The sequence below is a fragment of the Mus musculus genome, chromosome 14, assembly GCF_000001635.26.
Source record: "Mus musculus strain C57BL/6J chromosome 14, GRCm38.p6 C57BL/6J".
In the NCBI taxonomy this organism is placed as follows: Eukaryota; Metazoa; Chordata; class Mammalia; order Rodentia; family Muridae; genus Mus; species Mus musculus.
Genome location: NC_000080.6, coordinates 25,757,376 through 25,781,000, shown reverse-complemented (window position 1 = coordinate 25,781,000; position 23,625 = coordinate 25,757,376). Strand labels below are relative to the sequence as shown.

The following is a 23,625-nucleotide window of genomic DNA, read 5'->3' as shown; positions in this document are numbered from 1 at the left end:
TCATATCCATCCCAGCCCCTCCCCTCCCCGTACTCTGAACATGTCCCCCTCCCGGCTTCATGGCTCTTATTTTTGTTTTTAAATGACACACCAAATTCATTTCTCCTTTTTGCTTTCTTTTTTAACAGCACACGGAGGTCAGTCAGGGCTGCCTGTCAGAACGTTGACTAATCTTGTTGGCTTGATCTCGGTGGGTAGCCATAGCAGCGGTAAGCTCATGTGTGTAATGACTAGATCATGTCCGGAAGACAGCATTTTACAGCTCTTACACACTCTCCCCCCTCTCTTCCCCGCTGCTTCCTGGGTCTTGGGGGCAGGGTTGGTAGAGAGGTCCCATTTAGCGCTGAAAGCACGCAATAGTCACTGCTTTTAGCACTTTGGCCACTTATGGCTCTCTGCGCTTGTTGCTGATCACGGAAGAGAGAAGGTATTTTTGGTTTGAGGTTGAGTGTAACTTTAATTTTTTTCCAAATCCTACTTTTAATGATGGCTCTTAAACACTTCAACCTTCCTTTCAGCTCACCACCCACCAGAGGAGTGGAGAAAAAAGGGTACAGGGATAGTGACCTGTTTTGAAAGGGATCTTTGGAGCAAATCCCATCTGCATTGTCAGGAAATCAACAGTTCAGTTCACAGGAGTCATCACTGGCAGATCCATCCACTCACAAACACTTTATCCAGTTCAGTAGAGCCAGGCTAGCAGCAGTGGTGGCATTACCTAGCAGAACAGCAGGCTTCCGCCTCGGCACAAGTCAGCAGGAGGGACCAGGGCCAACAGGAATGCCAGGAAAAGTTCTCAGCTGTGCCTCTCTCAGCGAAGAGATGATCAGGAAGGCCTGAGATCCACAAGCGTCGCACAGCTAGCTCTATAAGCAAGCCAAGCTCAGTCCCTGTCACTGTCTGTTGGGTCCTTTCTATACACCTCCAAACATCACATGTTCTCCACGGGTCTGGCCTCAGCACGTGGGTCTCTCTTAGCTGACATCACTCTGCCAATCAGCCTGAGACCTTGGAAGCAGCAAGAAACTGCAGCACACCACCAGAAGGTTTTTGGTGCATTCCAATACATTCATGTCATTAGCAAAGAACCCTTCACCACATGTCCTTCCTTCCTTCCTTCCTTCCTTCCTTCCTTCCTTCCTTCCTTCCTTTCTTTCTTTTTTTTTTTTTTTTTTTCGAGACAGGGTTTCTCTGTGTAGCCCTGGCTGTCCTGGAACTCACTCTGTAGACCAGGCTGGCCTTGAACTTAGAAATCCACCTGCCTCTGCCTCCCGAGTGCTGGGATTAAAGGCGAGCGCCACCATGCCCGGCCACATGTCGTTTCACGTGCTTGCTTTAGCAGAACATCCTTTCACCTGTGTCTGCCCCAGCAAAACCCCATCCAACACAACTGACTTTACAAAGACATTTAAGTTTCCACTTTAGTTGAGGCCAGCACTATCTATCTATCTATCTATCTATCTATCTATCTATCTATCTATCTATCTATCTATCTATCATCTATCCCTTCCTATGTATGTATGTATGTATGTATGTATGTATGTATCAATCATTTATCTTTCTATCTATCCATTCATATCTATTTACCTATCCACCTCTACCTACCAATCTATCTATCTATGCATCCATCCATATACCCATCCATCCGTCGATATTTAACAACACAACCACATAGCAAGGTAACAGTTGTAGGTATTACCTTGGACCTATGACTGTCCTAGCCATAGGCATGTGGCCATGTTTATGGTACCAGGTATGAGTTCCTTCCTATGGCTCAGGTCTCACTTGGAATTAAAACCAATTACCACTATTGCATCAAAGGGTACAGCTTTCCTGACAGGTTCATAATGGAAGATGCAGGGTAATATTATTGATGGCTTTTCTCCCCCGGTGGTGTGCATAGCACATTTCAGGACTATGGAATTTAGCCAGCTATAAGGAAGTTCTCAGTTAGTTCCAGCTTGATGGCTCTGTCTTGCAACCAGAGTGTGTTTTGTGCTCAGCAATGGGCCTTACCAGTGTTCACACAGTCTAATGTGCTGTTTATCACATTTACTTACTTATAGTCTAAGTCCCTCCTGTAAAGTGGGAGCTTACAGACTTTCCTATTTTTCATTGATGGTCTTATTTCCAGCACATGGTATAAGGGCCCAGGATTTCACCGAAGAATGGTACTCCAGACTCAAATAGTATGTAAATGCAAAGAGTATTTTATTCTGCAGAAGTCCAGCATGCTGGGGTCTCCCATTACCAAGATAGAGAGGCAATCAAGTGAGCTTGCAGGCCTGATTTAAAGCACATTAGGGGACTCCAGGGTAGGTGACCTCTATTGGGTCCATCTATTGGGTCCATCTCTACAGACCTCTATTGAGTCCATCTATTGGGTCCATCTCTACAGACATTCCACTATTGGGGTGTGGGGGCTGGGAACTTGCTGGGGGGAGGGTCTGGAAACTGTTGCTGAGGAAGTAGCTGAGAAGTCTGGAAACTGCTGCTGATCCATTGTCCTTGCCTCAGGCCAGGAGGCGGGGCAGCTTCTGAGGCCTAGTTTCCTTAACTGCCAATTTGAAGCCTGTCATGGAGTCAGCCTGGCCTTCACATGTGTTCTGCTACACAAAGCAGTGACTCTGTGAATCTGGATGAATGAATAACTCCTCTCCCTTCCAGACCAAACCAAGCTCATACAGCAGCCAGTGTCCTGACAGAGCACACTGATCACACCTGAACACCTTTCAGCCTCCACTTCCCCGCCCCCCACCCCATCCACCACCCAGGTCTAGCCATCTATTATCAGGTCGTGTCTATCCACTCCATCATGAAACTCTATGAGGACAAAAGCACATGTATATGTGCACATGTGCACACACACAGAGAGACCCACATACATACATCTGTACACATGCAGTAAAGAAAAGTCTTTTCTCAAAAAAGTCTCTTCTCGAGATTCTGGGCAGCACAGGCCATCCTCCAAGGCTGAGGGACTCCGTCACCACAGTTGAACTGAGCTGTGACCCTTAAAGAGGCTGCTCCTCCACAATCTTCACCCCAAGACATAGAGATGCAGAGATGCAGATACTTCTGCTGGGGTGGGAGGGAGAGCAGGGCCCTTCCCCCTTCGTCTTTCATTTAGCTTTCAACATGTCTCCCCAAGAAGAGCATCTCAGAATGGTTGATCTCCAGCAATGCTGACCTGAGAACTAGAGTTGCAGGATGTTGAATGGGGGGCGGGGGGAAAGGCTGGGAGGGGCATTGGGAAGAGCCTTGTCTATGGTCATACGTAATGGGACAGCTGACATCTTGAGAGGAGATGGACTCACTGGCTGAACTTGGACCTATGGCACTGCATATTCAGTGGCAGACACCGCATCTAAGTCTTTTTTTTTTTTTTTTTTTTTTTGGTAAGGGGGACATTCAAGCAGGTCTTGCTCTTAGCCCAAGTCTGAAATTCACTGTGTAGCAGAGGTCGTCCTCATTCTTCCCACCTTCTCTTCCCTGATGTTTCCTGAGCCGTAGGGGAAGCATTAATGGAGAGACCCACTTAGCGCTGAGCACCGATAGCCATCATTCCTAGAGCTTTGCCCAGTTATGGGTCTCTGTGTTAACTGCTGATCACGGAGATCCCTTCGCCTCAGTCTCCATGGTTTCCATGTTCGCTAAGAGACCCTGCCTTCATAAAAAAGGTAGAGAGAGACTTAGTGAGACACAGGCTGCACATGCAGGCATACTCACTCGCACACATGCACACATACATAGAATTGCACACACACACTCACATATACACATATACAAAAGGGAGGCAAAAACTGTTGCTCTGCCTAGTTTTATGTCAGCTTGACATAGGCTAGAGTCATCTGAAAGGCAGGAACCTCAAGTGAGAAAACGTCTCCATAAGATCAGGCTGAAAAGCATTTCTTAGTGATTGGAGTAGGAGGGCCCAGCCCATTGTGGGTGGTGCCACCCCTGGCCTCGTGGTCCTGGGTTCTGGAAGAAATCAGGTTGAGCAAGCCTTGAGGAGCAAGCCAGTAAGTAGCTCTCCTCCGTGGCCTCTGAATCAACTTCTGCCTCCAGGTTTCAGGCCTGCTCGAATTCCTGCCCTCACTTCCTTCAGTGATAGACTTCAATGTGAAAAGTAAGCCAAATCAACATTTCCCTCCCCAGGTCATGGTGTTTCACCACAGCAATAGAAAACCTAACTAGGACAACAGACATTTATGATAAGCCCCATCCCTTCAAAGTGATGTCACTCCACTCAGGAGGCAGAGCCTCTATGATCTTGAGATGCAGGGAATTGAACCCAGGACCTCACATATGCTAGGCAAATATTCTACTTTAGAGCTACATCCCCAGCATCTAATTGCCTCTTGAAAGCTCTGCCTCTCCATACTGATAACGCAAGGACTACTTGTCCAGGACATGAACCTTGGGGCACATTCAAATGTAGCAGAGGACACAGATGGTCAGCACATGCTGGCAGTTTGCAGTCCCTGCTGGGGCTTCTCGCCATTCTTCAATCCCCGTCTCTCTGAGCTGTTTCATGACATGCCGATAGTCTGCATATCTGAGCTTATAAACCACAAGGACATACTGAGTTTATTACTTCATCCCTTAAGTAAACAGAAGGCTTGCTGTGGCGAAGAGCTGAGAGAGCAGAGGAGATTATAGCTGCCAAGCAGCTCACAGTCCAGGGGTGGGCTGGGTGGGAAGCGAGAGGAAGGTGGGTTTCACACCTGTCACACCACACAAACACCAAAGAGTCAAGAACAGAGGGGACCTATCGAGTAGGTAGGATGGGGGTTACGATCACAGGAAGTCAGTTTTCAGCTGATCTTGAAGTGGGAGATACTGCAGGAAGACTCCCTTAGGAGTCAGGATACTGGCTTCCTCCATGTTCTAGAGGCATGGGGGAAAGTCAGTTTCCTCACTTATCTGGAGGTCGGAGTCCATGTGTGTTGGATCTGGGAGACACTTCAGGTAGAATGTAGACGGAGGATCAGGAATGAAGTACGGACAAGCCCTTGGGTGCCATGCCAAACGAGCATTAGGTTTCCATGCCGATAGCCAGCATAGAGAGAATCTGAGTGGGCCAGTAAGAAGACTAGGGAGGTGGCCGTCAACTCCCCCTTGGCTCTTTGATGCTGACAAGGATGTTCTCAAAATAACATAGAGAGTTCTGCTCACTCAGTTTTGGGGCCGTTCATCCCATCTTCCAAACAGATGTCACATAAGCAAAAGCGCAGGAGAACGACAGACTGCTTCCCACTGCTGTGATGCACGGGAGGCCATGTTCTTGTTTGGGCCATTGACCCTGGGTGATGACAAATGCCAGTGTTGAGTTGATCTTGAAGGGTGGACACTGCAGGAAGACCCCCCTAGGAGCCTGTTCTAGAGGCACGGGGAAAGTCAGTAGTCCCACTCCTCTGGGAGATGGGCTCCACATGTCCTAGAGCTGGGAGCCATCACGTGTCCCCTGGAGACCTGGGATCCCTCCAGAGGCGGAAGCTTGCTGACAGACAGTTGATGGAATGTATACCACCTGCCTTTCCTTTCCCTCTTTTCATTTCTCGGAATTGGGTGTGAACTCAGAAGGCGAGAATGGAGTGGCTGCTGCCCACCCACTACTGTCTGGTGGACACCTGGCTCTGTGACTTCCAGGTTCCTGAAACTTAGAGATTCCATCAGATTGGCTGGGCTATATGTGTAGGTTGTCCAGGCCTTCAGCATACAGGCTGTCCTTCTAACGATCACCTCTCCGTGTTCTGCAGCCCGGAGACCAAGCAGGTACCGCCTGAGGCCTCTCAGTAGCAGCAGGCCCTCAGGCCACTCGTTCCCCACAGTGGTCCTGGGATTCAAGCAACAGTGGGAGTTTTTTTCCTCCTCAATGGGATACTTGTTCAGGTGGAACACTCAGCTTATCAATGTCTAATAGATAGGGAGAGTTTGGTTTCTAAGGGGGAGAGGGAGGGAGAGGGAGGAAGAGGGAGGGAGGGAGAGAGAGAGGGGGGGAGGGAGGGAGAGAGAGAGAGAGAGAGAGAGAGAGAGAGAGAGAGAGAGAGAGAGAGAGAGAGAGAGAGAGAGAGACCAAAAGTGAGCACAGTCACCAACCTTGGGACTCAGTCTCCCAGGGTGCAGGTTGTGAGTGGTGGGAAGGGTTGGTGGTTGTGGTTGTGGTCTGTCTCTCTTGCCTCTCTCTCCTTGTCTCTCTGTCTCGCTCTCTGTCTCTGTCACTCTGTCTCTTGGGGCTGGGCTTGTAATACAAGGCCTAACACATTCTAGGCAAACAGTCTTCCAACTGAACTGTGTCTCTGGTCTCTTGCTGCTCTCTGAAGGCTGGTCAGGAGTCTGTGTGAGGGCTCCAGTGTGGTCAGGCTGCTCTATGGCTTTACCGTCTGTTCACTACAGAAGGGTATCTGGGGTCAGGGGAACTGAAATCTAGCCAATGTCTAGTGCCCTCATGACAAGGGTCTGTATCCCCAGATGAGAAGTTGTCTTCAGCGTAGGCACGCATGGAAGGGGGACAGAAAGCTGGGGTGCAAAGGAATTTTCACTTTGTGGGTTAACGCCAGCTTCCTGTGAGTGGGAACCTGGAGTATTGCATTAAGGAGGACCAGAAGTCAGATCCGGGAAGATCTGTCTGCCCTAGAGAGAGCTATCCTGGTGGGGGATGGGGCAGGAACAGGAGTAGGGAGAGCATTTGTCACTTTGCCCTCTCTGCTGTAAACTGACACCTTCTGTGTCAACACATAGTCTGAAAACACCCAAGTGCCTGGCCCCGGCCCAGGGGGAGAAGAACCCCAGCCTTGTCCGATGTGGGCACTTCACTGGGTTCCTGATGCTGTATGGGAACACCAAGAGATCCTCGGATTCCTGGATTTCCTAGAGGGATAAATCACCATGCACTCACTGTTTTGGAGACAGATAAGCAGCCTGACTTGTAGCAGCTAGTGAAGTCCCATCTTCCCCACACATTCCTTTGCTTTACAGGCCCTTCCCCAGGGCTGACCTCCCTCTCCTTCCTCCAGGTCTTCCTACTCTTTAGACCTCTGAGTTCTTGGTCCAAAACCCTTCTAAGGCTTCTCAGACCCACTTCCTGGGTGACTTCAGGATAGAGATGTCCCCACTACCTCCTTCCTCATTTTTCCTAGACAGCATGAATATAATTGTTTTTGAAGTGGCCAGTGCCACCCTTCTTTGCCACATGGTTGCCAACAGCACGTTCTGGTCAAACACTCTTTTAGCTCCACCAGCCCCTGGAGAAGAGGGTAGGGATGGGTAGAGCAATCCTTCCAGTTTAAACAGAGGGTAGGAACGTGCCCACACTTCTCAGAATCCTGATGTCTTTCTCTCTTTTGTTCCATCCTGCAGACCATAGAGTAGACTCCTCGGGTATGAAGGAGGCAGAGACTGAAGCCTCATAGGAACACTCTCTCCTACTCCAGTTCCAAGGTTACCAGCTGGGTAACCTTGTGTGTACCAGTGTGGGAGGAGTAAGGGAATCAGGGTCTGGCTAGGAGCAGTTACTGTGTGACTCCAGCAAGTCCCTTTCCTTGCCTGGGTCACAACATTCCCGCTTGTTAAAGTGTGTGCCTGGGCAGGGAGGCACAGGGAGGGGTCTGGAGAGCCTATTGGCTGAGTACCCGTCCTCTCGTTCCCTCCTGTCACTTCTACCCACAACCCCATCCCACAACTCATGTTATCTCAGGAAATTTGTAGTATTTGTCTCCAGCAGCCATCTGGGGGCTGACCTCAGGCCAGCTAGCTGCTATCCAAACAAGCTGCCCAGAGGTTGCTCACATTTACTGATCATTTACTGGGTACAGAGCCCACAAGTTGAGCAACATGTGCTGAGGACAGAGGGAACCAGAGACACAGAGGCCACCCAGACTTCGAAGGAGCCTAATCTTACTATTCTTCCATCTACCCATCTCTCAACCCACCAAAGATTTCCCTACCAACCCCTAGTCATGCAACGGGCTCTGGATAGGAAAGGCAAGGAGAGGGAGGAGAGAAAGAAGCTAAGGTCAATCACTTAAAACAAGTACCTTTCTGACATCACAAGCATTCTGGAGGCCAGGAAGAGACCAGCATCTCTCTCTAAGTAGGCATCAGACCCTTAGTCTCAAGGTGGAAATGGTGGCTACCTGTCTGACCTCTAAAGCAGTCTGGCTCTGCAATTCATACTAGGGGAGGATACCATTGTTTGTGAACACCAAGGGGTGACTTCATCCAGAAAACTGAGGAGACAAATAAAGCCAAGACTAGCTGGGCATCTCAGGCTCTCCTCTGGGTTCTCCAGCTGCCTGCTGTGCAGTTGGTAGATTTTACCTATGTAGTGGTAATTAGTGAAACCACTTTGTGCTCCTGACGTGTTACAAGTGAATACCCACCCAAGAACTATCTGGATTCACAAGTGAAACACACACACACACACACACACACACACACACACACACACACACACACACACACCAGTTAATTTTAAATATGCCTTGACTAGCTCAAAGGTGGAGCAGTTCTAATCCTTCGCTGGGCCAGCATACATTTCCCTCCGGTACTCCTGGTTCCATACCTTTTAAATCCATGCTTCATCTTTACTGCCCTGTTACCTTCTGGGTAGCCCTTCCCGTAGCCTGCTTTCCCTTTCCACCTAGATTTTGGATGCATTTTCTTCTGCAGCTCTAAATCTGATCTGTCTCCCTCTGAGACATGGCAATCTCTCGTCTTCCTCCTTTCCAGTTCCTAGCCTGTGGCAATCTAAAAGTTCCATCTCTGTCTCTCTCCACCCAGCCATTGGCCATTGGCTCTTTTTTGACAGATCAAAAACCACTTGGGGACAAGGACCTTCAGTGTTTGGGCTCGCAGATTCCTGATTTTGGGGGCAGGATTAATTTAAAGCATTAGAACCAATCCCCAACATACCCATCATTGTAAAAACACATTATTTTACTTTGAATATGTGCATGTATGTGTGAGTATGTGATGAGGGATGGTTTATGGTCATGTTGAGTTTGGGCACCTAAAGAGACCAGAAGAGGGTATCAGAGTCCTTGGAGTTGGAGGTTTTGGTGGCTGTGAGCCAGCAGACAAGGGCACTGGGAACCAATCTCAGGTCCTCTGCAAAAGCAATACTTGCTCTTAATGGCTGAGTCATCTATCTCTCCAGCCCTTCTCGCTTGTCTTTATAAACTCTGAGGAAGGTGGTTTCAAATCCTAACCTAATTTTTAGGAGCTCAAAATCTCGAGATGCTGAGGTATTCTGTCTTGTTTGAGACAGGGTTTCATGTAGCCCAGCGATATAGTAAATAATATTTAGGGGTTTCTATCTCACCTTAGATCATTTAGTTCCCAAACGAAAGACATAAGACCTTTATATTTATAATAAGCCTTAAAGTACTAGAGCGGGGCAGATACCAACCCTCTGTGGTATTTTTGTCTACTTCCCTGTGATAATCCCCAAGATAACACCTGTCCTGTTCTGCCTGGACAGCTTCTACTCCAGCAGGCTGGCCCTCAAGGCCATGGGCTCACAATCCATTTACCCTTGTGAACTTCCTTTTCTCCTCTCCCCTTCTCCCTCAATAGTCCCTGCTTCAGACCCCAAGCCTGGGAACTGAGGCCCCGCCCACCTCTCTTCTGCCTAGCTACAGGCTACAGGCATCTTTATTAACCAATCACTGATAGTAATAGATGTTTAATTCACATCAGCAGCAGGCATTCCACAGTACCTGCTCCAGTGTTCTAGGTTCCCGGATGAAACACACACACACACACACACACACACACACACACACACACACACACACAGCCTTATAGTTTAATATGCCTCAAACAGCTCAATGGCTGGGCCACCCCCAAACTTCCGTGTGCCTAAAACCTGCCTCCTCCGATATTCCTGAGTTATTACTTACTAAAATCTATATTCCATCTTTGATGCCCTAGACCCAATGCGGGGCCCCTCTGGAGCCACTCTTATGTGATTGATATGCTCTCTCTTCTATACCTCTCAGGCTTACTCTTTTCCCAGCCTGGTGGTTTTAAATCATCTTCCTTGGTCCCCTTGCCCGAAAATCCTAAAGTCCCTCCTCTGTTTCCCTGCCCAACCATTGGCAACTTTAATTTCCAATCAGAACCAACTTGGGGCAGGGACCCTCAACATTTTACATGCGTATTCTCCTGCAATTTTGGGAACCCATTTAACACAATACAAGCGTCAGACCAAATTCACAACACTTGGGGCAGGGGGGCAAGGTTTTTACAGCAAAAGATGGTATGCAAGAGGATCTGCTCACCTTGAAGCAACCAGAACTTGGGGTACAGATTTTAGCATTTGAATACACAACAGCACAGGACCAACCCACTACAGCCCAGGCTAGCATCAAGCTCACTACATCTGGCTTAGAGATAAGTCTTGAATGAAGAAGCATATTGGGATTTTATTAGCATACGTGTTGTCATTTGAATTAGTAACTGCCAATTGTTTGATAGGCAAACTGGTTCAAAACAGGGAGATCAAAGGGTCTCTCAATTGGTGACACAGGCTAGCTCTCTGTCACACTGAAAGCTGTTGAATTCAAGCATCTACAGATGTGCTGAGGTGTCCTGGCTTGGTGACTGGTTGGGGGACAAAGGACCTTCCTGAAACAGCTTCTATTTACTGAATCTATTTTTCCACTCAACAGCTACCCAGTATGAATATAATCATTCCCATAGTACAGAGAACACAGGCTGGTTGGCAGAGGGGAGGTGGCTCATCAGAAGTCCATTTACTGGCATTTTAACACCAGGCTGAATGGCTTCAGGGCCAAATGAGGTGAAGGTGACTTGAGTCCCCATAGGGCAGTCAGTTCCTCTGAGTTGGCACTGAGAGGTTGGACCTGGTTCTTGGGTCCCAGGATATGGGGCAGCACACACCATTCTGGGACTGTGAGGTGAATGAAGGCCTCAGGATCTGGGAAGCCACTGGCTAATGCGGGCTCCTCCAGGAAAATGTGGGTTTCCGAGATCTTGTAGGCCAGGGTCCTGGAACCCCTTCAAGACACTAGGGAGAGCTGACGCTGGACCCAGGGAGCAGAAGAGGAGAGAAAAGCCAGCCTGGAGTAGAAACAGGAGAAGTGGAAGAGATGGGAGGGGGTGTAAGGGGGGAGGAGAAGGGGAGCCCTTCCTTGGGCAGGAACCTGGGGCCCCCCTCAGCGCAGGCTGTCCGCAAAACGATTCTGCAGATGGAAGGAATTAAGTGGGAGGGGGAGGGTCCTATGGTGATAGCGCGAGGAGTGTGTGTGTGTGTGTGTGTGTGTGTGTGTGTGTGTGTGTGAGTGTGTGTGTGTGTGTGTGAGTGTGTGTGTGTGTGTGTGTGTGTGTGTGTGTGTGTGTGTGTGTTTGAGGGAAGCGAGGGAGACAGAAGGAAGCTTCAAACGAGACACGTTTAAAGTGTCGTTAGAGAACATCGAGACAGTCACAGAAACACAATCGGACTAACAGCAAGAGGAGGGACTGGGAGAAGGAAAAGCTGCAAACGCCTAATTAACTAGAGAGCTCCTGGGAAGTGATGGGAACCAGCATACAGTAGAACCAACTGAATGTTTGGGCCCAATTGATTCTGAGCTCCTAGGCTGGGGAGCTGAGCTGACCCCGGGGCGGAGGGGGGAAATTCGGGAGGGGCCGCTCCTGGTGTGGGGGTCGGCGGCGTGCTACATGTGCGGACCCGCCTTCTTTCTTGTCTTGCCCCTCCCCCACATTCATATTCAATAAGACAACCAATGGGGGAGCGAGGATAGGACCGAACTGGCCGGGGTGGGGCGGGGTCTCTGTGGACCCCACCCTAGGAGCGGTCCCCGGAGGGGTCAGCGCAGAGGCAGATAGCGGATCCCCGGGCGAGGCGGGGCTGGCAGCAGGCGGGGCGGGGCCAAAAGTTTCCTGCCCAACTTTCTCTGCCTCTTTCCTCCGCCCGTGCGCGCCCACTGCTGCAGTTCGGGGAGGCGGCGGCGGCGGCGGGCGGCTGCGGGCAACGCGCGGGGCGCGGGACGCGGGGCGGATAGCCGTCGGGGCCGGGGCGGCTGGCAGTGGGCACAGGCTCCCCGGTGCCCGCCCCTCCGCCGGGAGGGGGGCGCGAGCGGGCGGCCGGGGAGGGGCCGGCACCGCCACGGCAAAATGAGCCTGCTGTCTGCCATCGACACGAGCGCCGCCTCGGTGTACCAGCCAGCCCAGCTACTCAACTGGGTCTACCTGTCGCTTCAGGACACACACCAGGCTAGTGCCTTCGATGCCTTCCGGCCCGAGCCTCCCGCCGGCGCCGCGCCCCCGGAGCTGGCCTTCGGCAAGGGCCGCCCGGAGCAGCTGGGTTCTCCCCTGCACTCCAGTTATCTTAACAGCGTCTTCCAGCTGCAGCGCGGAGAGGTGGGTGCCCCAGCGCGCGCCAGCCCGGCGCTCACTGTTTCAGGCCCCTCTTCTATCTGTTCCGCTCTTCCTGGCATGGCCCAAGCCGGCCCCGCATTGCCCAGTTCGGCTTGGCTTGACTTCGATCAGCTCTGCCAAATTTGCCGCCCGAAGTCCCTGGGGCACCAGGAGCGCGTCACCTCCCGGCAGAGCCTCCCGGAGCAGCTCAGGCCTGGGCAGGGCCCTCCCGCCCCCTCTCCGAGTTTGGAGCCCTGCTCCTAGTAAGCAGGCTCAAGGGTGTCTCCGGATTCTCTGCAGACTGCCGGGGTGCGGCTAGGGCGGGGAGCCCCTTCCTAGTCTTTCCTTCGCCCAACCTTATGAACTTTTCTGGCTGCCATTCTCTGGGACGGAGGATTGCAGAACCTGCTCTGAACTCTGAAAGGGCCTAAAAGAATCCTCCCACCGACCTCCATAGTTCTTAACCTGGAGGGCTCCCTGGAAAGTAGTTGCTCTTCCAGGGGCTTTTTCTCCTGTTCCCACCACTTGGGAACCCCTAGATCCACCCTGCAGCTGCTTGCCCTCCCCCAGGCACATAGGAAGTGGTTTCTGAGGGCTTGACCTAGCAGACTGTTCTGTCCCCTGCCTTCCCAGGCTGGAAGGAAATGAAAGGGAAATCCTTGGGGGGCGGGGGGGGGAGGGTTAGGCTGTGGCGATGGGAGGGCTCCAGCTGCCTAGTGCCTTCTCCCAAAACCTGGGATGTGTTGCAAAGGCTGCCTGCTCAATGGATTCGGTTACAAAGTCTACTGGACAGTGCATGTTACCAGCTAGATAAATACACAGGTGGCCGTGACCTCCCAGCCTCCTTTGCGGGTCTTATCCAGAGCCTTCCCAGAATCCATCTACTAATGGCACCCCACATCCGTTTGCTCCATTTTGGAAATTGCCAATACCCTCTGTGCCTTTCCCTTGCCCCCTGTGGTTTCCCTCTGCTAAAAGACGCAGGAGGTAGAGGGACACACACGGGGTCACTTTCACCTCTGACCCAGAGGTCATTGCGAGTGAGGCCTGTATATGCTGGAGTGTGCTGGGGTTGAGATGTGGCGTCAGGAGATCACCCTTTCTGGTCTCAGGTATGTGTTCAACACTGCCATGGTTTACGGGAAGACTCACAGACATGTGAAAGGCCAGCACTCCCAAGGCTGCCCTGCTGCCCTATGGAATAGAAGCTGTGCAGGAGGTCTGGGTATGGGGGCAAGACTGGAAAGGTGCCTGCAGAGCCCGGGGTGGGAGTGGGGGTGGGGGTGGGGGAAAGCACTTACATGCCAAGGCTCTTTATAAACCATAACACATGCTCTCTGCCCTGCGGAATGGTTCCTGGCTGGGATCTTCTTTCTTGTAACAATGTGTTGTCTCTTGGGGAGCTGACTTTAGGTGACCAAAGGCTTTGGAGAACTGTTTGTGGAGTATTTCTTTACTGGCTGGGTGTTTTCCATTATTAATTCTCTTAGCAAATATTTGTTGAGTTCTACACAGGACAGGGGTGAGGAGCCTGGGGCTGGGGGGGGCAGGGGGGAGCATAGACAATACGTGTGTGAGAGGAAGGTGAGTGATGGAGTGTTCTCATGGCTCATAGTTGGATAGAGGTGCACTCAGGGAACATCTTTCATCTAGGGAGATGACTGTGACCCAGAGGTCCCATGACCCAGCAGGGTCCCTAAGGAGCCTTTACTAAGACTCCCTCAGCTCCCATCCCAGCATCCCTCATTCCTTACATGTGGTCTCTGCTGGGTTGCCCATCAGTCAGAGATCCTGTCTTTGGACCCCAGCTGTGGTTCAGGGATTCAGGGAGACCACAGCTACCCCCTACCCCTTCATTGCTGTGTACCGCAGGAAGCAGCCCAGTGCGGGAGGAGCTGGAGCCATGGTGGGGAAAAAGCTCCGTCTCTCTGAGCCTCCCACTCAGTAGATTGAATCTTGGTCGTCACAGGTGTGTGTGTGTGTGTGTGTGTGTGTGTGTGTGTGGCTGGAGGTATACATAAACAAGAGAAGAGAGTGTCTGCCTGCAGACAGCCAGGGCTGGGGAGATCAGAGGGATTTTTCACACTTCCAAGGCTTATGGCTCCCATGGAGGGCTGAAGAGCTGTGCCTGCCAACTTCCAGAAAACTCTCTTGGGTTCTGGCTTTCTCTTCCTCACCTCCTAGCCTTTGACCTCTCAAACTCTTTCAAACCCCCAGCTATGTTTTGGGGGCTTAGTTGGTGTTCTGATATGGCTGAGAAGGTGAGAAGCCCCCTCCCCACCCAGTCAATGCCACCACTAAGGGACTGGGTGCAAAGGCAACAAGTTCTTTTTCTCACAAGAGGGAACTTTAGGAAGGGACCCAGGGTCCATCCACAAGCATTGCCATTCTGTTCAAAGCCTGGCAGGCCCAGTGGCAGTGCCTGTGGATGTGACTTGCATGCTGACCGCTGACCATAGCCCGTCTGCACCGGCCCCCGTGCCAAGAACCCACCCCCTCCTGCACCGCCCCCAGGCTGCTCCCTCCACAATAGCAAAACACCATGAATGCAGCTGGCATTGGGGGAGGTGAGGACACGGGGCCACAGAAGCCTATTGTGCCCCTGGAACCTCAGCCCTGAGAGCTGAAGATATAAGCCAAGGGTCCTGAGTAACCCTCTATCCCCGGGAGGAGAGAGGAAAGTGGTCGAGTTTACATGCAAGTGCAGGACAGACAAGTTCCAGGAGATGGCCTTCAGGTGGAAGTGTGTTAAAACCCCTCTGGGTTCTGAAATGAGGTCTGGTAAACTCGGGTTTCAGAAATGGCATCTGTGGTCACAGCTGGATGGAGAGAGAGAGAGAGAGAGAGAGAGAGAGAGAGACTCCTTGGCTGAGCCCCTCTCTCCAGGTGCTACAGGAGGAGGTGGGGCTTGGGGGGGGGGACTGCATGGATCTTCCTTGCCAAATTCTGTTTGGAATTTAAATTCCCAGCAGTGTAGACTCCAAGAATTCCACTTCTGGAAAAACAGAGTTAGGCATTACCTCTTGGACCCTTGGAGGAGTTCTCAGAGTTGGCCCTGGCAGGCTTTTTATCCCACTCCTGCCGCGCAGGGAAATGAGGCTGCCCCGTGTCGCTGAATTCAGATTCTTAGGGCAAGTTTCCCTTTTTCTCTGAGAATAGATGTAGCCGGGAAGTGTGGCTCCACCGTGGAATGACCACCCCTCCTTTGTGCATGCTGGGTGAAATGAGGGCTCCAACGGTCTTGGAAAGCACAGATTACTCACCGTCATCCCCTTTGTTCACACAGTGCTCGCCAGTGCCAGCATGATAAAGGCCCAAAGAAGGCCTGTCATTCAAAACCTGTTAACAAGTCTTCACCCCAACATCCCGTAGACTTAATTCAGCCAGAGGACGGTTTTGGCTCAGGATACAGAGCAGTGTTCTTCCGATCATCTCCAGGTCTGGGGATGTTCCACTGAGTCAGCTATGCGGTCTCCTGGGCTGCATCGCTCTAAACGTCAGAAAGCTCTTCTTGGTGGGGATCTCTGGGTTTGTTCATCACTTTCCACAGTACCACAGACCCCACGCTTTGCAGCTGTGGCCCTCGCATTGCAGACTTGTTAATGGCGTGAATGGACTTCAGCTCCTTAGCACAGAGATAGCAAGGAGAACACAAAAATACTTATACAAGAGAGTCTTGTACAAGATTCCAGATGGAAGAAGTGGCTCATGTCTGTATTCCTAGCATAGGAGGATTGCCATGGTTCAACAAGGCCAGCCTGGGCTCGAGTAAAACCCTGCTCAAAAAACAAAAGAGGTCTGGCAAGAGGGATGGGTGGGTAAAGGCTCCTGCCACCAAGCCTGACCCCCTGAGTTTAATCCCTGGGTTGCACATGGCAGAAGGAGGGAACCAACTCCTGCAAGTTGTCCTATGACTTCTATATGTGTGCTGTGGTCTGTACCCATAAACACACACAGCTAAATAAATAAGTGCAAACATTAAAAACAAACTAAAGTCCCCAGCCTAGACAAATATAGGAAGTTTGGATGAAAAACCACCTGTGTCTACAGCAGCTATCCAGAGGTTCTCCAGTGTGGACCCGTGGAGCAGAGTCACTCTACTCCTTAGCAGGGCGCTAAACTTGACTCCCATAGTCTCTGTAGTCTGGTTGGGGTGGGAGGCAGGCAGCTCGAACCTGGGAGGAATGTCCCAGAGGTATGACTAGGGAAGAGTCCCCAGATATCTGACCCCTCCCCTTGGGATGCTGAACAGTAACTCATGCAAGGAGGCTGACACTGGGGAAGGGTTGTCATAGGCAGCTCTACTCTGCTCTGTTAAGTTGATTGCCTAGGTCTGGGCTCAGGGAAACCATGCCTTGGGCCATATAAGTCAGGTATAGGGAGGGCAAGGGCTTCCTTCGGTAGTAAATGATCAGTGGCCACAGAAGTCCGAAGTGGCCTAAATGGGGGCTGGTAAGCAGCAAGCTGCTTTGCTTTGTCTTCTGAGGCAAGGCCTCACTTGCCCTAGCATAGGCTGCCCTCGAACCCAGGGTAAGACTCCTGCTTTAGCCTCTCAAGTGCTTGGAATAAAGGCGTGTGCCACCACCTCCAATGGGACCATGGACAGCAAGGCTCTAGAATGTAGTTCCTTGTCATTGCCATAATCTAGAGAGCAAAGCAGGGGTCTAGATGACTCAATTCATCAGCAGAGCTAGATCTAAATCAATTCTGAATCGCAGCCAGGAGCTATCTCTGTAGCCTGTTACACCTGATCTCCAGGCTAGCTCCTATCTGCATCTTCCTCGGGCGCCTGTGTATACCAAGCACTGGGACTTCCTATCAAACCACAGTACCTCTGATGTTTTGCCTGGATCCAAATCTTTTTTTTTTTCAATAGTCTCATATAGAAGAGGTTGGTCTCAAACGTGCTCCATAGCTAAGGATGACTTTGAAGGTCTGATCTTCCTGCCTCCACAAGTTCTGGGACTACAAGGCTATGCCATTGTGTCCTGTTTAGGTGATGTTGGCTACCAAATCCATGGCTTCCGATAGCTACACAAGTACCCTACCAAGGGCCACACCCTCAGCCCTGGACCCCAACTCTTTTGAAGAGTCATGGGCTCTTGTTGTATAGGTACTGGGTTTCTTACTATGTTCCTGCTCCGTCCGATTGGCCTGGTTTAGGAGACACAGAAGAGAAAAACCATATTTTCCTATTTTATGCCTATGTCCCTCCCTGGGAACATTCATTCAGAGACCTAGGGACAGAACTAAGTGTGCGACATTGGATCTGTCCCTTAACACTCCTCTCTCTCTCTTTCTCTCTCCCTCTCTCTCTCTCCCTCCCTCCCTCCCTCCCTCCCTTCCTTCCCCCTCTTTTTCTCTGCTAATAGATCTTCTGTAGCTCAGTCCTCCTTTGGTTACACTGGTTAACTTGTAATTTCTGGAAGCACCCAACAGTCTCGAGTGTCTGAGCCTTGATACTTGCTGTTGAATCTACCTGTGATATTTCCAGCCCTGTCCCAGTGGACAGATCCCAAGGCATTTCTTTAGGGTACAAATGGATGTCTCTTCTGGGACTCATGGGGTGGCTGCTTTAGGGAGAAGTTCTCCCTCTAGCTGCTCCAACAACATGGGCTGTGGTAACCAACGTGTAATGTTGTGGTAGCCAAGCTAGGCTGCCATGAACTGTGCAATGGCGTTGTCTCTCCGTAGCTCTGTTGTCCAACTTGGGAGTAGGAATCCTACCTCTGATTGCCCAGTCAGTAACTGGGCCACACTGGATGTTCAGCTCATCCCACTAGGTGGGTGGGGGTAGGACAGATGACTTTAAGCCTGCTCTCTCTTCTGCCTTCAGCCCTGTGATGAAGTAGGTGGTCTCCCTTGTCTCAGCCTCCTATGTTATCTCAAGGAACGAGTGTTTATTAGTTGCTAGGTTAATTGCAAGGGGCTGACTTGGGAGATAGTGAAGCCCTATCCCTAGCCATGTTCTGGTAGTGGCTAAATGTTCAGACAGTCCTTACCTTGTTTGGTCATGAGTGCCTTTGGAGTCCCTGGTGTGAGCCCAGTGTACATGGCACAAGCACACATGCCTGCCCATGACTTCACAGCTTGTGGACAGCCTCACTTCACAGTGGATTCCAGCGCCAGGCCTCTGCTGTAGAGGATATGGCTTTGGTCATACCCTGGACTTGCTAATGCTACAGTCCTGCTGAGCCCTTGGTTTTTTTTTCAGATTCATGCTTTCTGCTTTTGCTTGACAAGTGTGTTTCACAAGTGTCAGACACAGGGTTCCCAGCGCTCTTGTCCTAGCTGGGAAGTGGGCAAGGAGCCATGGCCCATGAGCACCATCAAGTAAGTGGTAACCCTGGGTTGGGGGTCAAGAAACTGAGGTGGGGATATAGTCTTCCCATGACTCTAAGTCTGCTAAGCTCTGTTTGGCAACCACTGTCTACTCCCCCAAGCCCTGGTCCCCATTTTTCTCTGCCCACTTCCTTCATCTAAGAGAACTCAATGTGACCATTAGTCTTGGATCTTTTATTGAGCCTCATCTTTGTAGGGAGAACGATTTTACACGTGAAATGTGAGCAATGTCCGGACTGGCAAAGGATCATGATCTGTCCTGGCCAGTTCATATGTTCCTGGCCCTGGAAACAAGAATATGGGCAGAATTGTGTGTGATGGGGGAGGGGAGGTTCAGTGAGGGTGTGTTTCATTTTCCTGTGGTCCTCCTCTCACCTGTGTGTACTGTCTCCTACACCCAAACCCAGCGTGTGCCCTCCTGTCTGTGTTCAGAGGCTAGGGACAGAGGTGCAGGTCTCTTGGAAGAAGGGGTGTGGTCAGTGGTGATATGGTTTCTTATTATAGTGTGTGTGTGTGTGTGTGTGTGTGTGTGTGTGTGTGTGTGTTTGTGTGTGTGTGTGTGTATTTGGTGAAGAGGTAAGGGGTTGGATGGTTTTAGGAGATAAGAAGATAGTTGTGTGGCTGATGAAAGAAACCCCACAGAACTAGGGCTAGACTCAAGCTCTTTCCTCTAAGGCTGTCTTGGGTTAGAGAACAGAACAGAGAAATAGAGGTCTACCTGATCTCCCTGGGGTACTGGGCCTGGCCCTGAACACTACCTTTGCCATTGGCCTTGCACATGGCTGTGTCTTTCCTGGCAGAGGTGGTCTCATTCCCGCCTGCCACCCTGCTAGTCCTGCCTGAACGATCTTTATGGTTCGGACTCTGTCTGGGCCACTCTCAGAAGTGTCTGCCCACTAGCACAGTGTTTGCCATTGCCCCCTTGCTTGTGGTATCTTGTGATAGCCCTGCTGGGCAGGCTTCTCTGGGGAGACGGGGGCACAGCCTTGTGACCCTGTGCCTCTGCCCTTCAGAGTCCACAGCAGAACTGCTTTCCCCAGATTCCAATCCCCTCTCAGAGACCAGAGAAGCTGGGACTACGCCCTCCTCAGTACCAAGGGGCTTTACATATGAAGTCACCTGATGTCAACCTCTGGCTCCTTTTTTCTATGTGGAGCCGGGCCTTAGAGGCTGTGTGTGGGTGAAATATAGCTGGCCGACATATTTGACTCTGTTGCCTTGGGCAAATTACTAAGTCCTTTTGAGTCTCAGTTTCCAGTTCTACAAAAATGAGATCGGTGCTCAGATAAATGTTGTCTTAGCAGTCAAGGGGAACTAAGGAAAAGAAAAGGTTCTGTAGAGTGTACAAGAACAATTTGTGGTCAGAGAAAACCAGAGTCTTCTAATCTACTTTCCCCTGTCAGACCCTCAAGAACCTTAGAAAAGGTTCCAGCAATGACCATGAGCCTGATGCTGTGTCTCCCCACGTGTGGTAGAAGGGCCCCACGCTTCCTACCAGCTTCTGGGACCTTTGATGCAGGATGATGATGCAGCCCAGAGGCTGACATCCATCACGTAGTGGGGCTGCCCTCCCTTGAAGAGCAGGGCCTTCAGAATGCATCCATCTCTGCCCTGCTAGCTGGCCCTGCAGCATAGTAGATTGTTGATTACCCTTTATATGCCAGGACGAGGGTGCCTTTCAGAAACCGGGTGTCTGAACCCAGCAGTGGTGAATCTGCAGGGACAATCAAGTTTGCCTTATCTCCCTTCTGCTCTAAGGAAGAAAGCCCAACCTACACTCTGCCTAGTTCCTGCAGGCCAGAAAACAGCCAGGACTTACCTTTCACCTCTGTGGCCAGGGCTCAAGTAGGGTTTTACAGAGAGGAAATGGCTTTCTGACCTGCCCAGTCCACCCTGACCAGGCAAATTGGACTCCTGGCTCCCGGTTCCAACTGGGTCTGAGCCTCTGCAGCCCTCAGAGCCTTGGTTTCTCTACTAATAGCATGGGAATGTGGTTGAACCGTCTGACTCCTCCTGGACTCTTAGTTCTGCGTGGTGTTTGTCTTGGGCTGGTGCTCGAGGTAGAAAGCTGTGGCAGTTATGAAGACAGCCCGGGGACAGTGGATGCCAGGATTCTGGGAGGGGGACTTTAACTTTGCTCTGTCCATGGATCTATTAGGGAAGCCTTATGTGCGACCCTCGGTGGCATCTGGAAGAATTGAGCTGCCAGGGAGAGTATAGGAGGCCTTTGGCTGTTTGGGGATGCCTGAGGGTCTGTCGTGAGTCAAGGAGTATGGCCACAACCCTGTGGAGAGAACTATTTAGGGTGTAATTAGTGTAGCATTGGCATCCACCAAACTTCCCCTTCCTCTTAAAACAGTCGTGAAGGCTGCGGACTTGTTTAAATCCTAGCCAGCAAAAATGAAAGAAAGGAAGAGGGGGGAAGAGAAGAGGGTTGTTATTTTGTGAAATTGCATTTCCCAGCCGTGAGCATGAGTCACAGGGTTTGGAGCTTCGGATTTCTTGTTTGGATAAACTTCTCTCTAAGAGGCCAGGGCTGTGTTGTCCTCAGGGCGGTTAAGGATGATGGAGCCAGTAGCTTCCTGGCATGGGACAGGTCTCCCAGTTAAGATGTAGAGGGACCCAGGAGTTGGTGCTCTGAGGCCAGTAAAGTGGCTGCCGCTGCCTGGATTTTTAGGACTGGTGGGGGCGGGGCTGGCAAGGCAGATTCATGTCAGGATTTACTGTCCAGTGGGTTCAGAGTTTGGGCTTGGGGAGGTAGAGGACTCTGGAGGTGGGTGGTGATGGCCACTGTGTCTCAGCGAGGATATGCTCAGTGCCTCAGAACTGAACACTTTAAAATCATTACGCTGGTAATGTAACAATTATGGATATTTGATCACACACAAAAATATGCTCTTGGTCCCAAGCCACCGCTGTGGTGACCCTGAGGTGGAGCCCAGAAAACGGTTTTTGTTACTAGTTTCCAAGTTATCCAATACAAGTTTTGAATACTCATTTCATGTATGAAGCAGTGGGCAGTGGCTCACAGGGGGATGACAAGAAGCAGCTGTCTCCATAAGGGCACCGCGCCTAGGTTTGGCCTGTCACCATGGCCACCTTGTCTGATTTCCACCAAAGATGTCCTATAGTCGCATTGCCTCCAGGATGGGGGCCGTTGCCTCTCCAGGAGCCACTCTATTCTGGGCTTGCTCAAAAGCTAAAGAATTGGTTCAGACGGCATGCATGTTGGTGCTGGAGCGCGCTGACTTGGGTTTCATGTCGCACCAGAGGGCTAAGGATCCATGGGGCTCCCACGCCGCAGGAAAGCTGTGTGCTAGCCCTGGGCAACTCCAGGTATGGTGTCTGTGTTATTCCATGCCAAGGCTCTGGTTGAAATAATGTAAGATGGATAGAGGCTCAGAGAAGGAGAGGGCCATTCAGGGTCACTCAACAGGTGTCCAAGGTACTGTCTTACCTGGAAATGAGGGCTGGGTCCTCTCAGAGCTGAGGGATCAGTTTCTGAAGATGGAAATGTGAGATTAGAAGCTACTCTTGCCGGGCAGTGGTGGCACACACCTTTAATCCCAGCACTTGGGAGGCAGAGGCAGGCAGATATCTGAGTTTGAGGCCAGCCTGGTCTACAGAGTGAGTTCCAGGACAGTCAGGGCTACACAGAGAAACCCTGTCTTGAAAAACCAAAAAAAAAAAAAAAAAGAAGCCACTCTTGTTGGAGTTGGGCAGGCTGTACCCCATGCCCTAGACCACTTCAGTTCTTTTCTCTCTCCTTCCCACACTGAAGAGACAGAAGATTGCCCCTTCTCTAGGCTCCTGCCAGGCCCACTTTACAAAGGAGCCTAAGCTCTCGGTTCCAGGAGCCTTGTTTCTTTCTCAGCCTAAGGACTCCTGGAAGCCACATCTCCCCGTCAGCGGGGGGCTGGAGTTTATCCCTGCATTTGGGGCATCTGGAGTGGGCTCAGAGGCCTCCAACCATTGTGTCCAGGTTCAGCATCAACTTTCCTCAGGAAGCTGCTGCTTTCTAGCCTTGGCCCTTCACTAGGAAAGGGGAGCCCTTGGCCATTCCTTGCCAGCCCCACCTTTACTAAATTCCAGTGTGCCATGCCACCCAGAGCCTGTGATGCCTATAAATAGAGGTTGTATACACCAGGAGGGCCTGAGCCACGTCTGCTTGGGAGCTCAAAGGGGTGTCTGGTTCCTGTCATGTGGAGGTGGGAGAGGTAGCCACTCCCCATTCCAGGCTCTCAGAGAGGTGGCTCAGGCAGACTGGGCTTCTCTGTGCATGGACCTCCAGTTCTCCAAAACGGTAGTCACACTACACGCCCTGGAGTATCTTTCTTACTAGGCGGGAAATAGAGTCAACGGAGATGTGTCTGAAGTCTCCCCATACCCAACAAGTGGCTTCCCACGAGGCCGTCTGTGTCAGTCACTTTTCTCGTTTCTGTGGCAAAATATCAGGAAAAGCAACTTAAGGAAGGAAGACTGCTTTAGCTCCCTGTCAGAGGGTACCGTCCATCAAGGCAGAGAGGTAGTGTACCAGGAGCCTGGGGCCGATGACCACAGTGTGTGCGCAATGGGAAAGGGAAGAGGGGTAAAGGCTATTGTGAACCCCATCTGCCTTTTTGTTGAGTCCAGGACCCCAGCCCATGGAATGGTGCCTCCCACATTTAGGGTGGCTTTCCCCAAGTTGCTTAACCCAATCTGGAAGTTCCCTCGCAGACACCCGGAGCAATCTATCTCCTAAGTGATTCTAGGTCCTGTCAAGCTGAGAGTATTAACCTCCTCCACATCTGGTGTGGTGTGTCAAGAACCGATAGTTACAACCCTCGCAGCTGTTAACATCATTACCGTGTAACCCAGGGGTCCTAGGACCCAGACACATGACCTCCCTTTACCCTT

The 23,625-nt window shown here is 51.1% G+C and overlaps 1 protein-coding gene across 1 annotated transcript in view; it reads left to right on the top strand.

The window, feature by feature from the left end:
• The first annotated feature begins 11,928 nt into the window (after window positions 1–11,928).
• The window catches only part of Zcchc24 (zinc finger, CCHC domain containing 24), a 57,429-nt gene continuing 45,732 nt past the window's right edge, over window positions 11,929–23,625 (top strand). Inside the window, exon 1 of the mRNA NM_001101433.2 lies at window positions 11,929–12,390. Coding sequence (NP_001094903.1) covers window positions 12,145–12,390 — 246 coding nt within the window. The 5' untranslated portion in view covers window positions 11,929–12,144. The remainder of the gene's footprint in view (window positions 12,391–23,625) is intronic.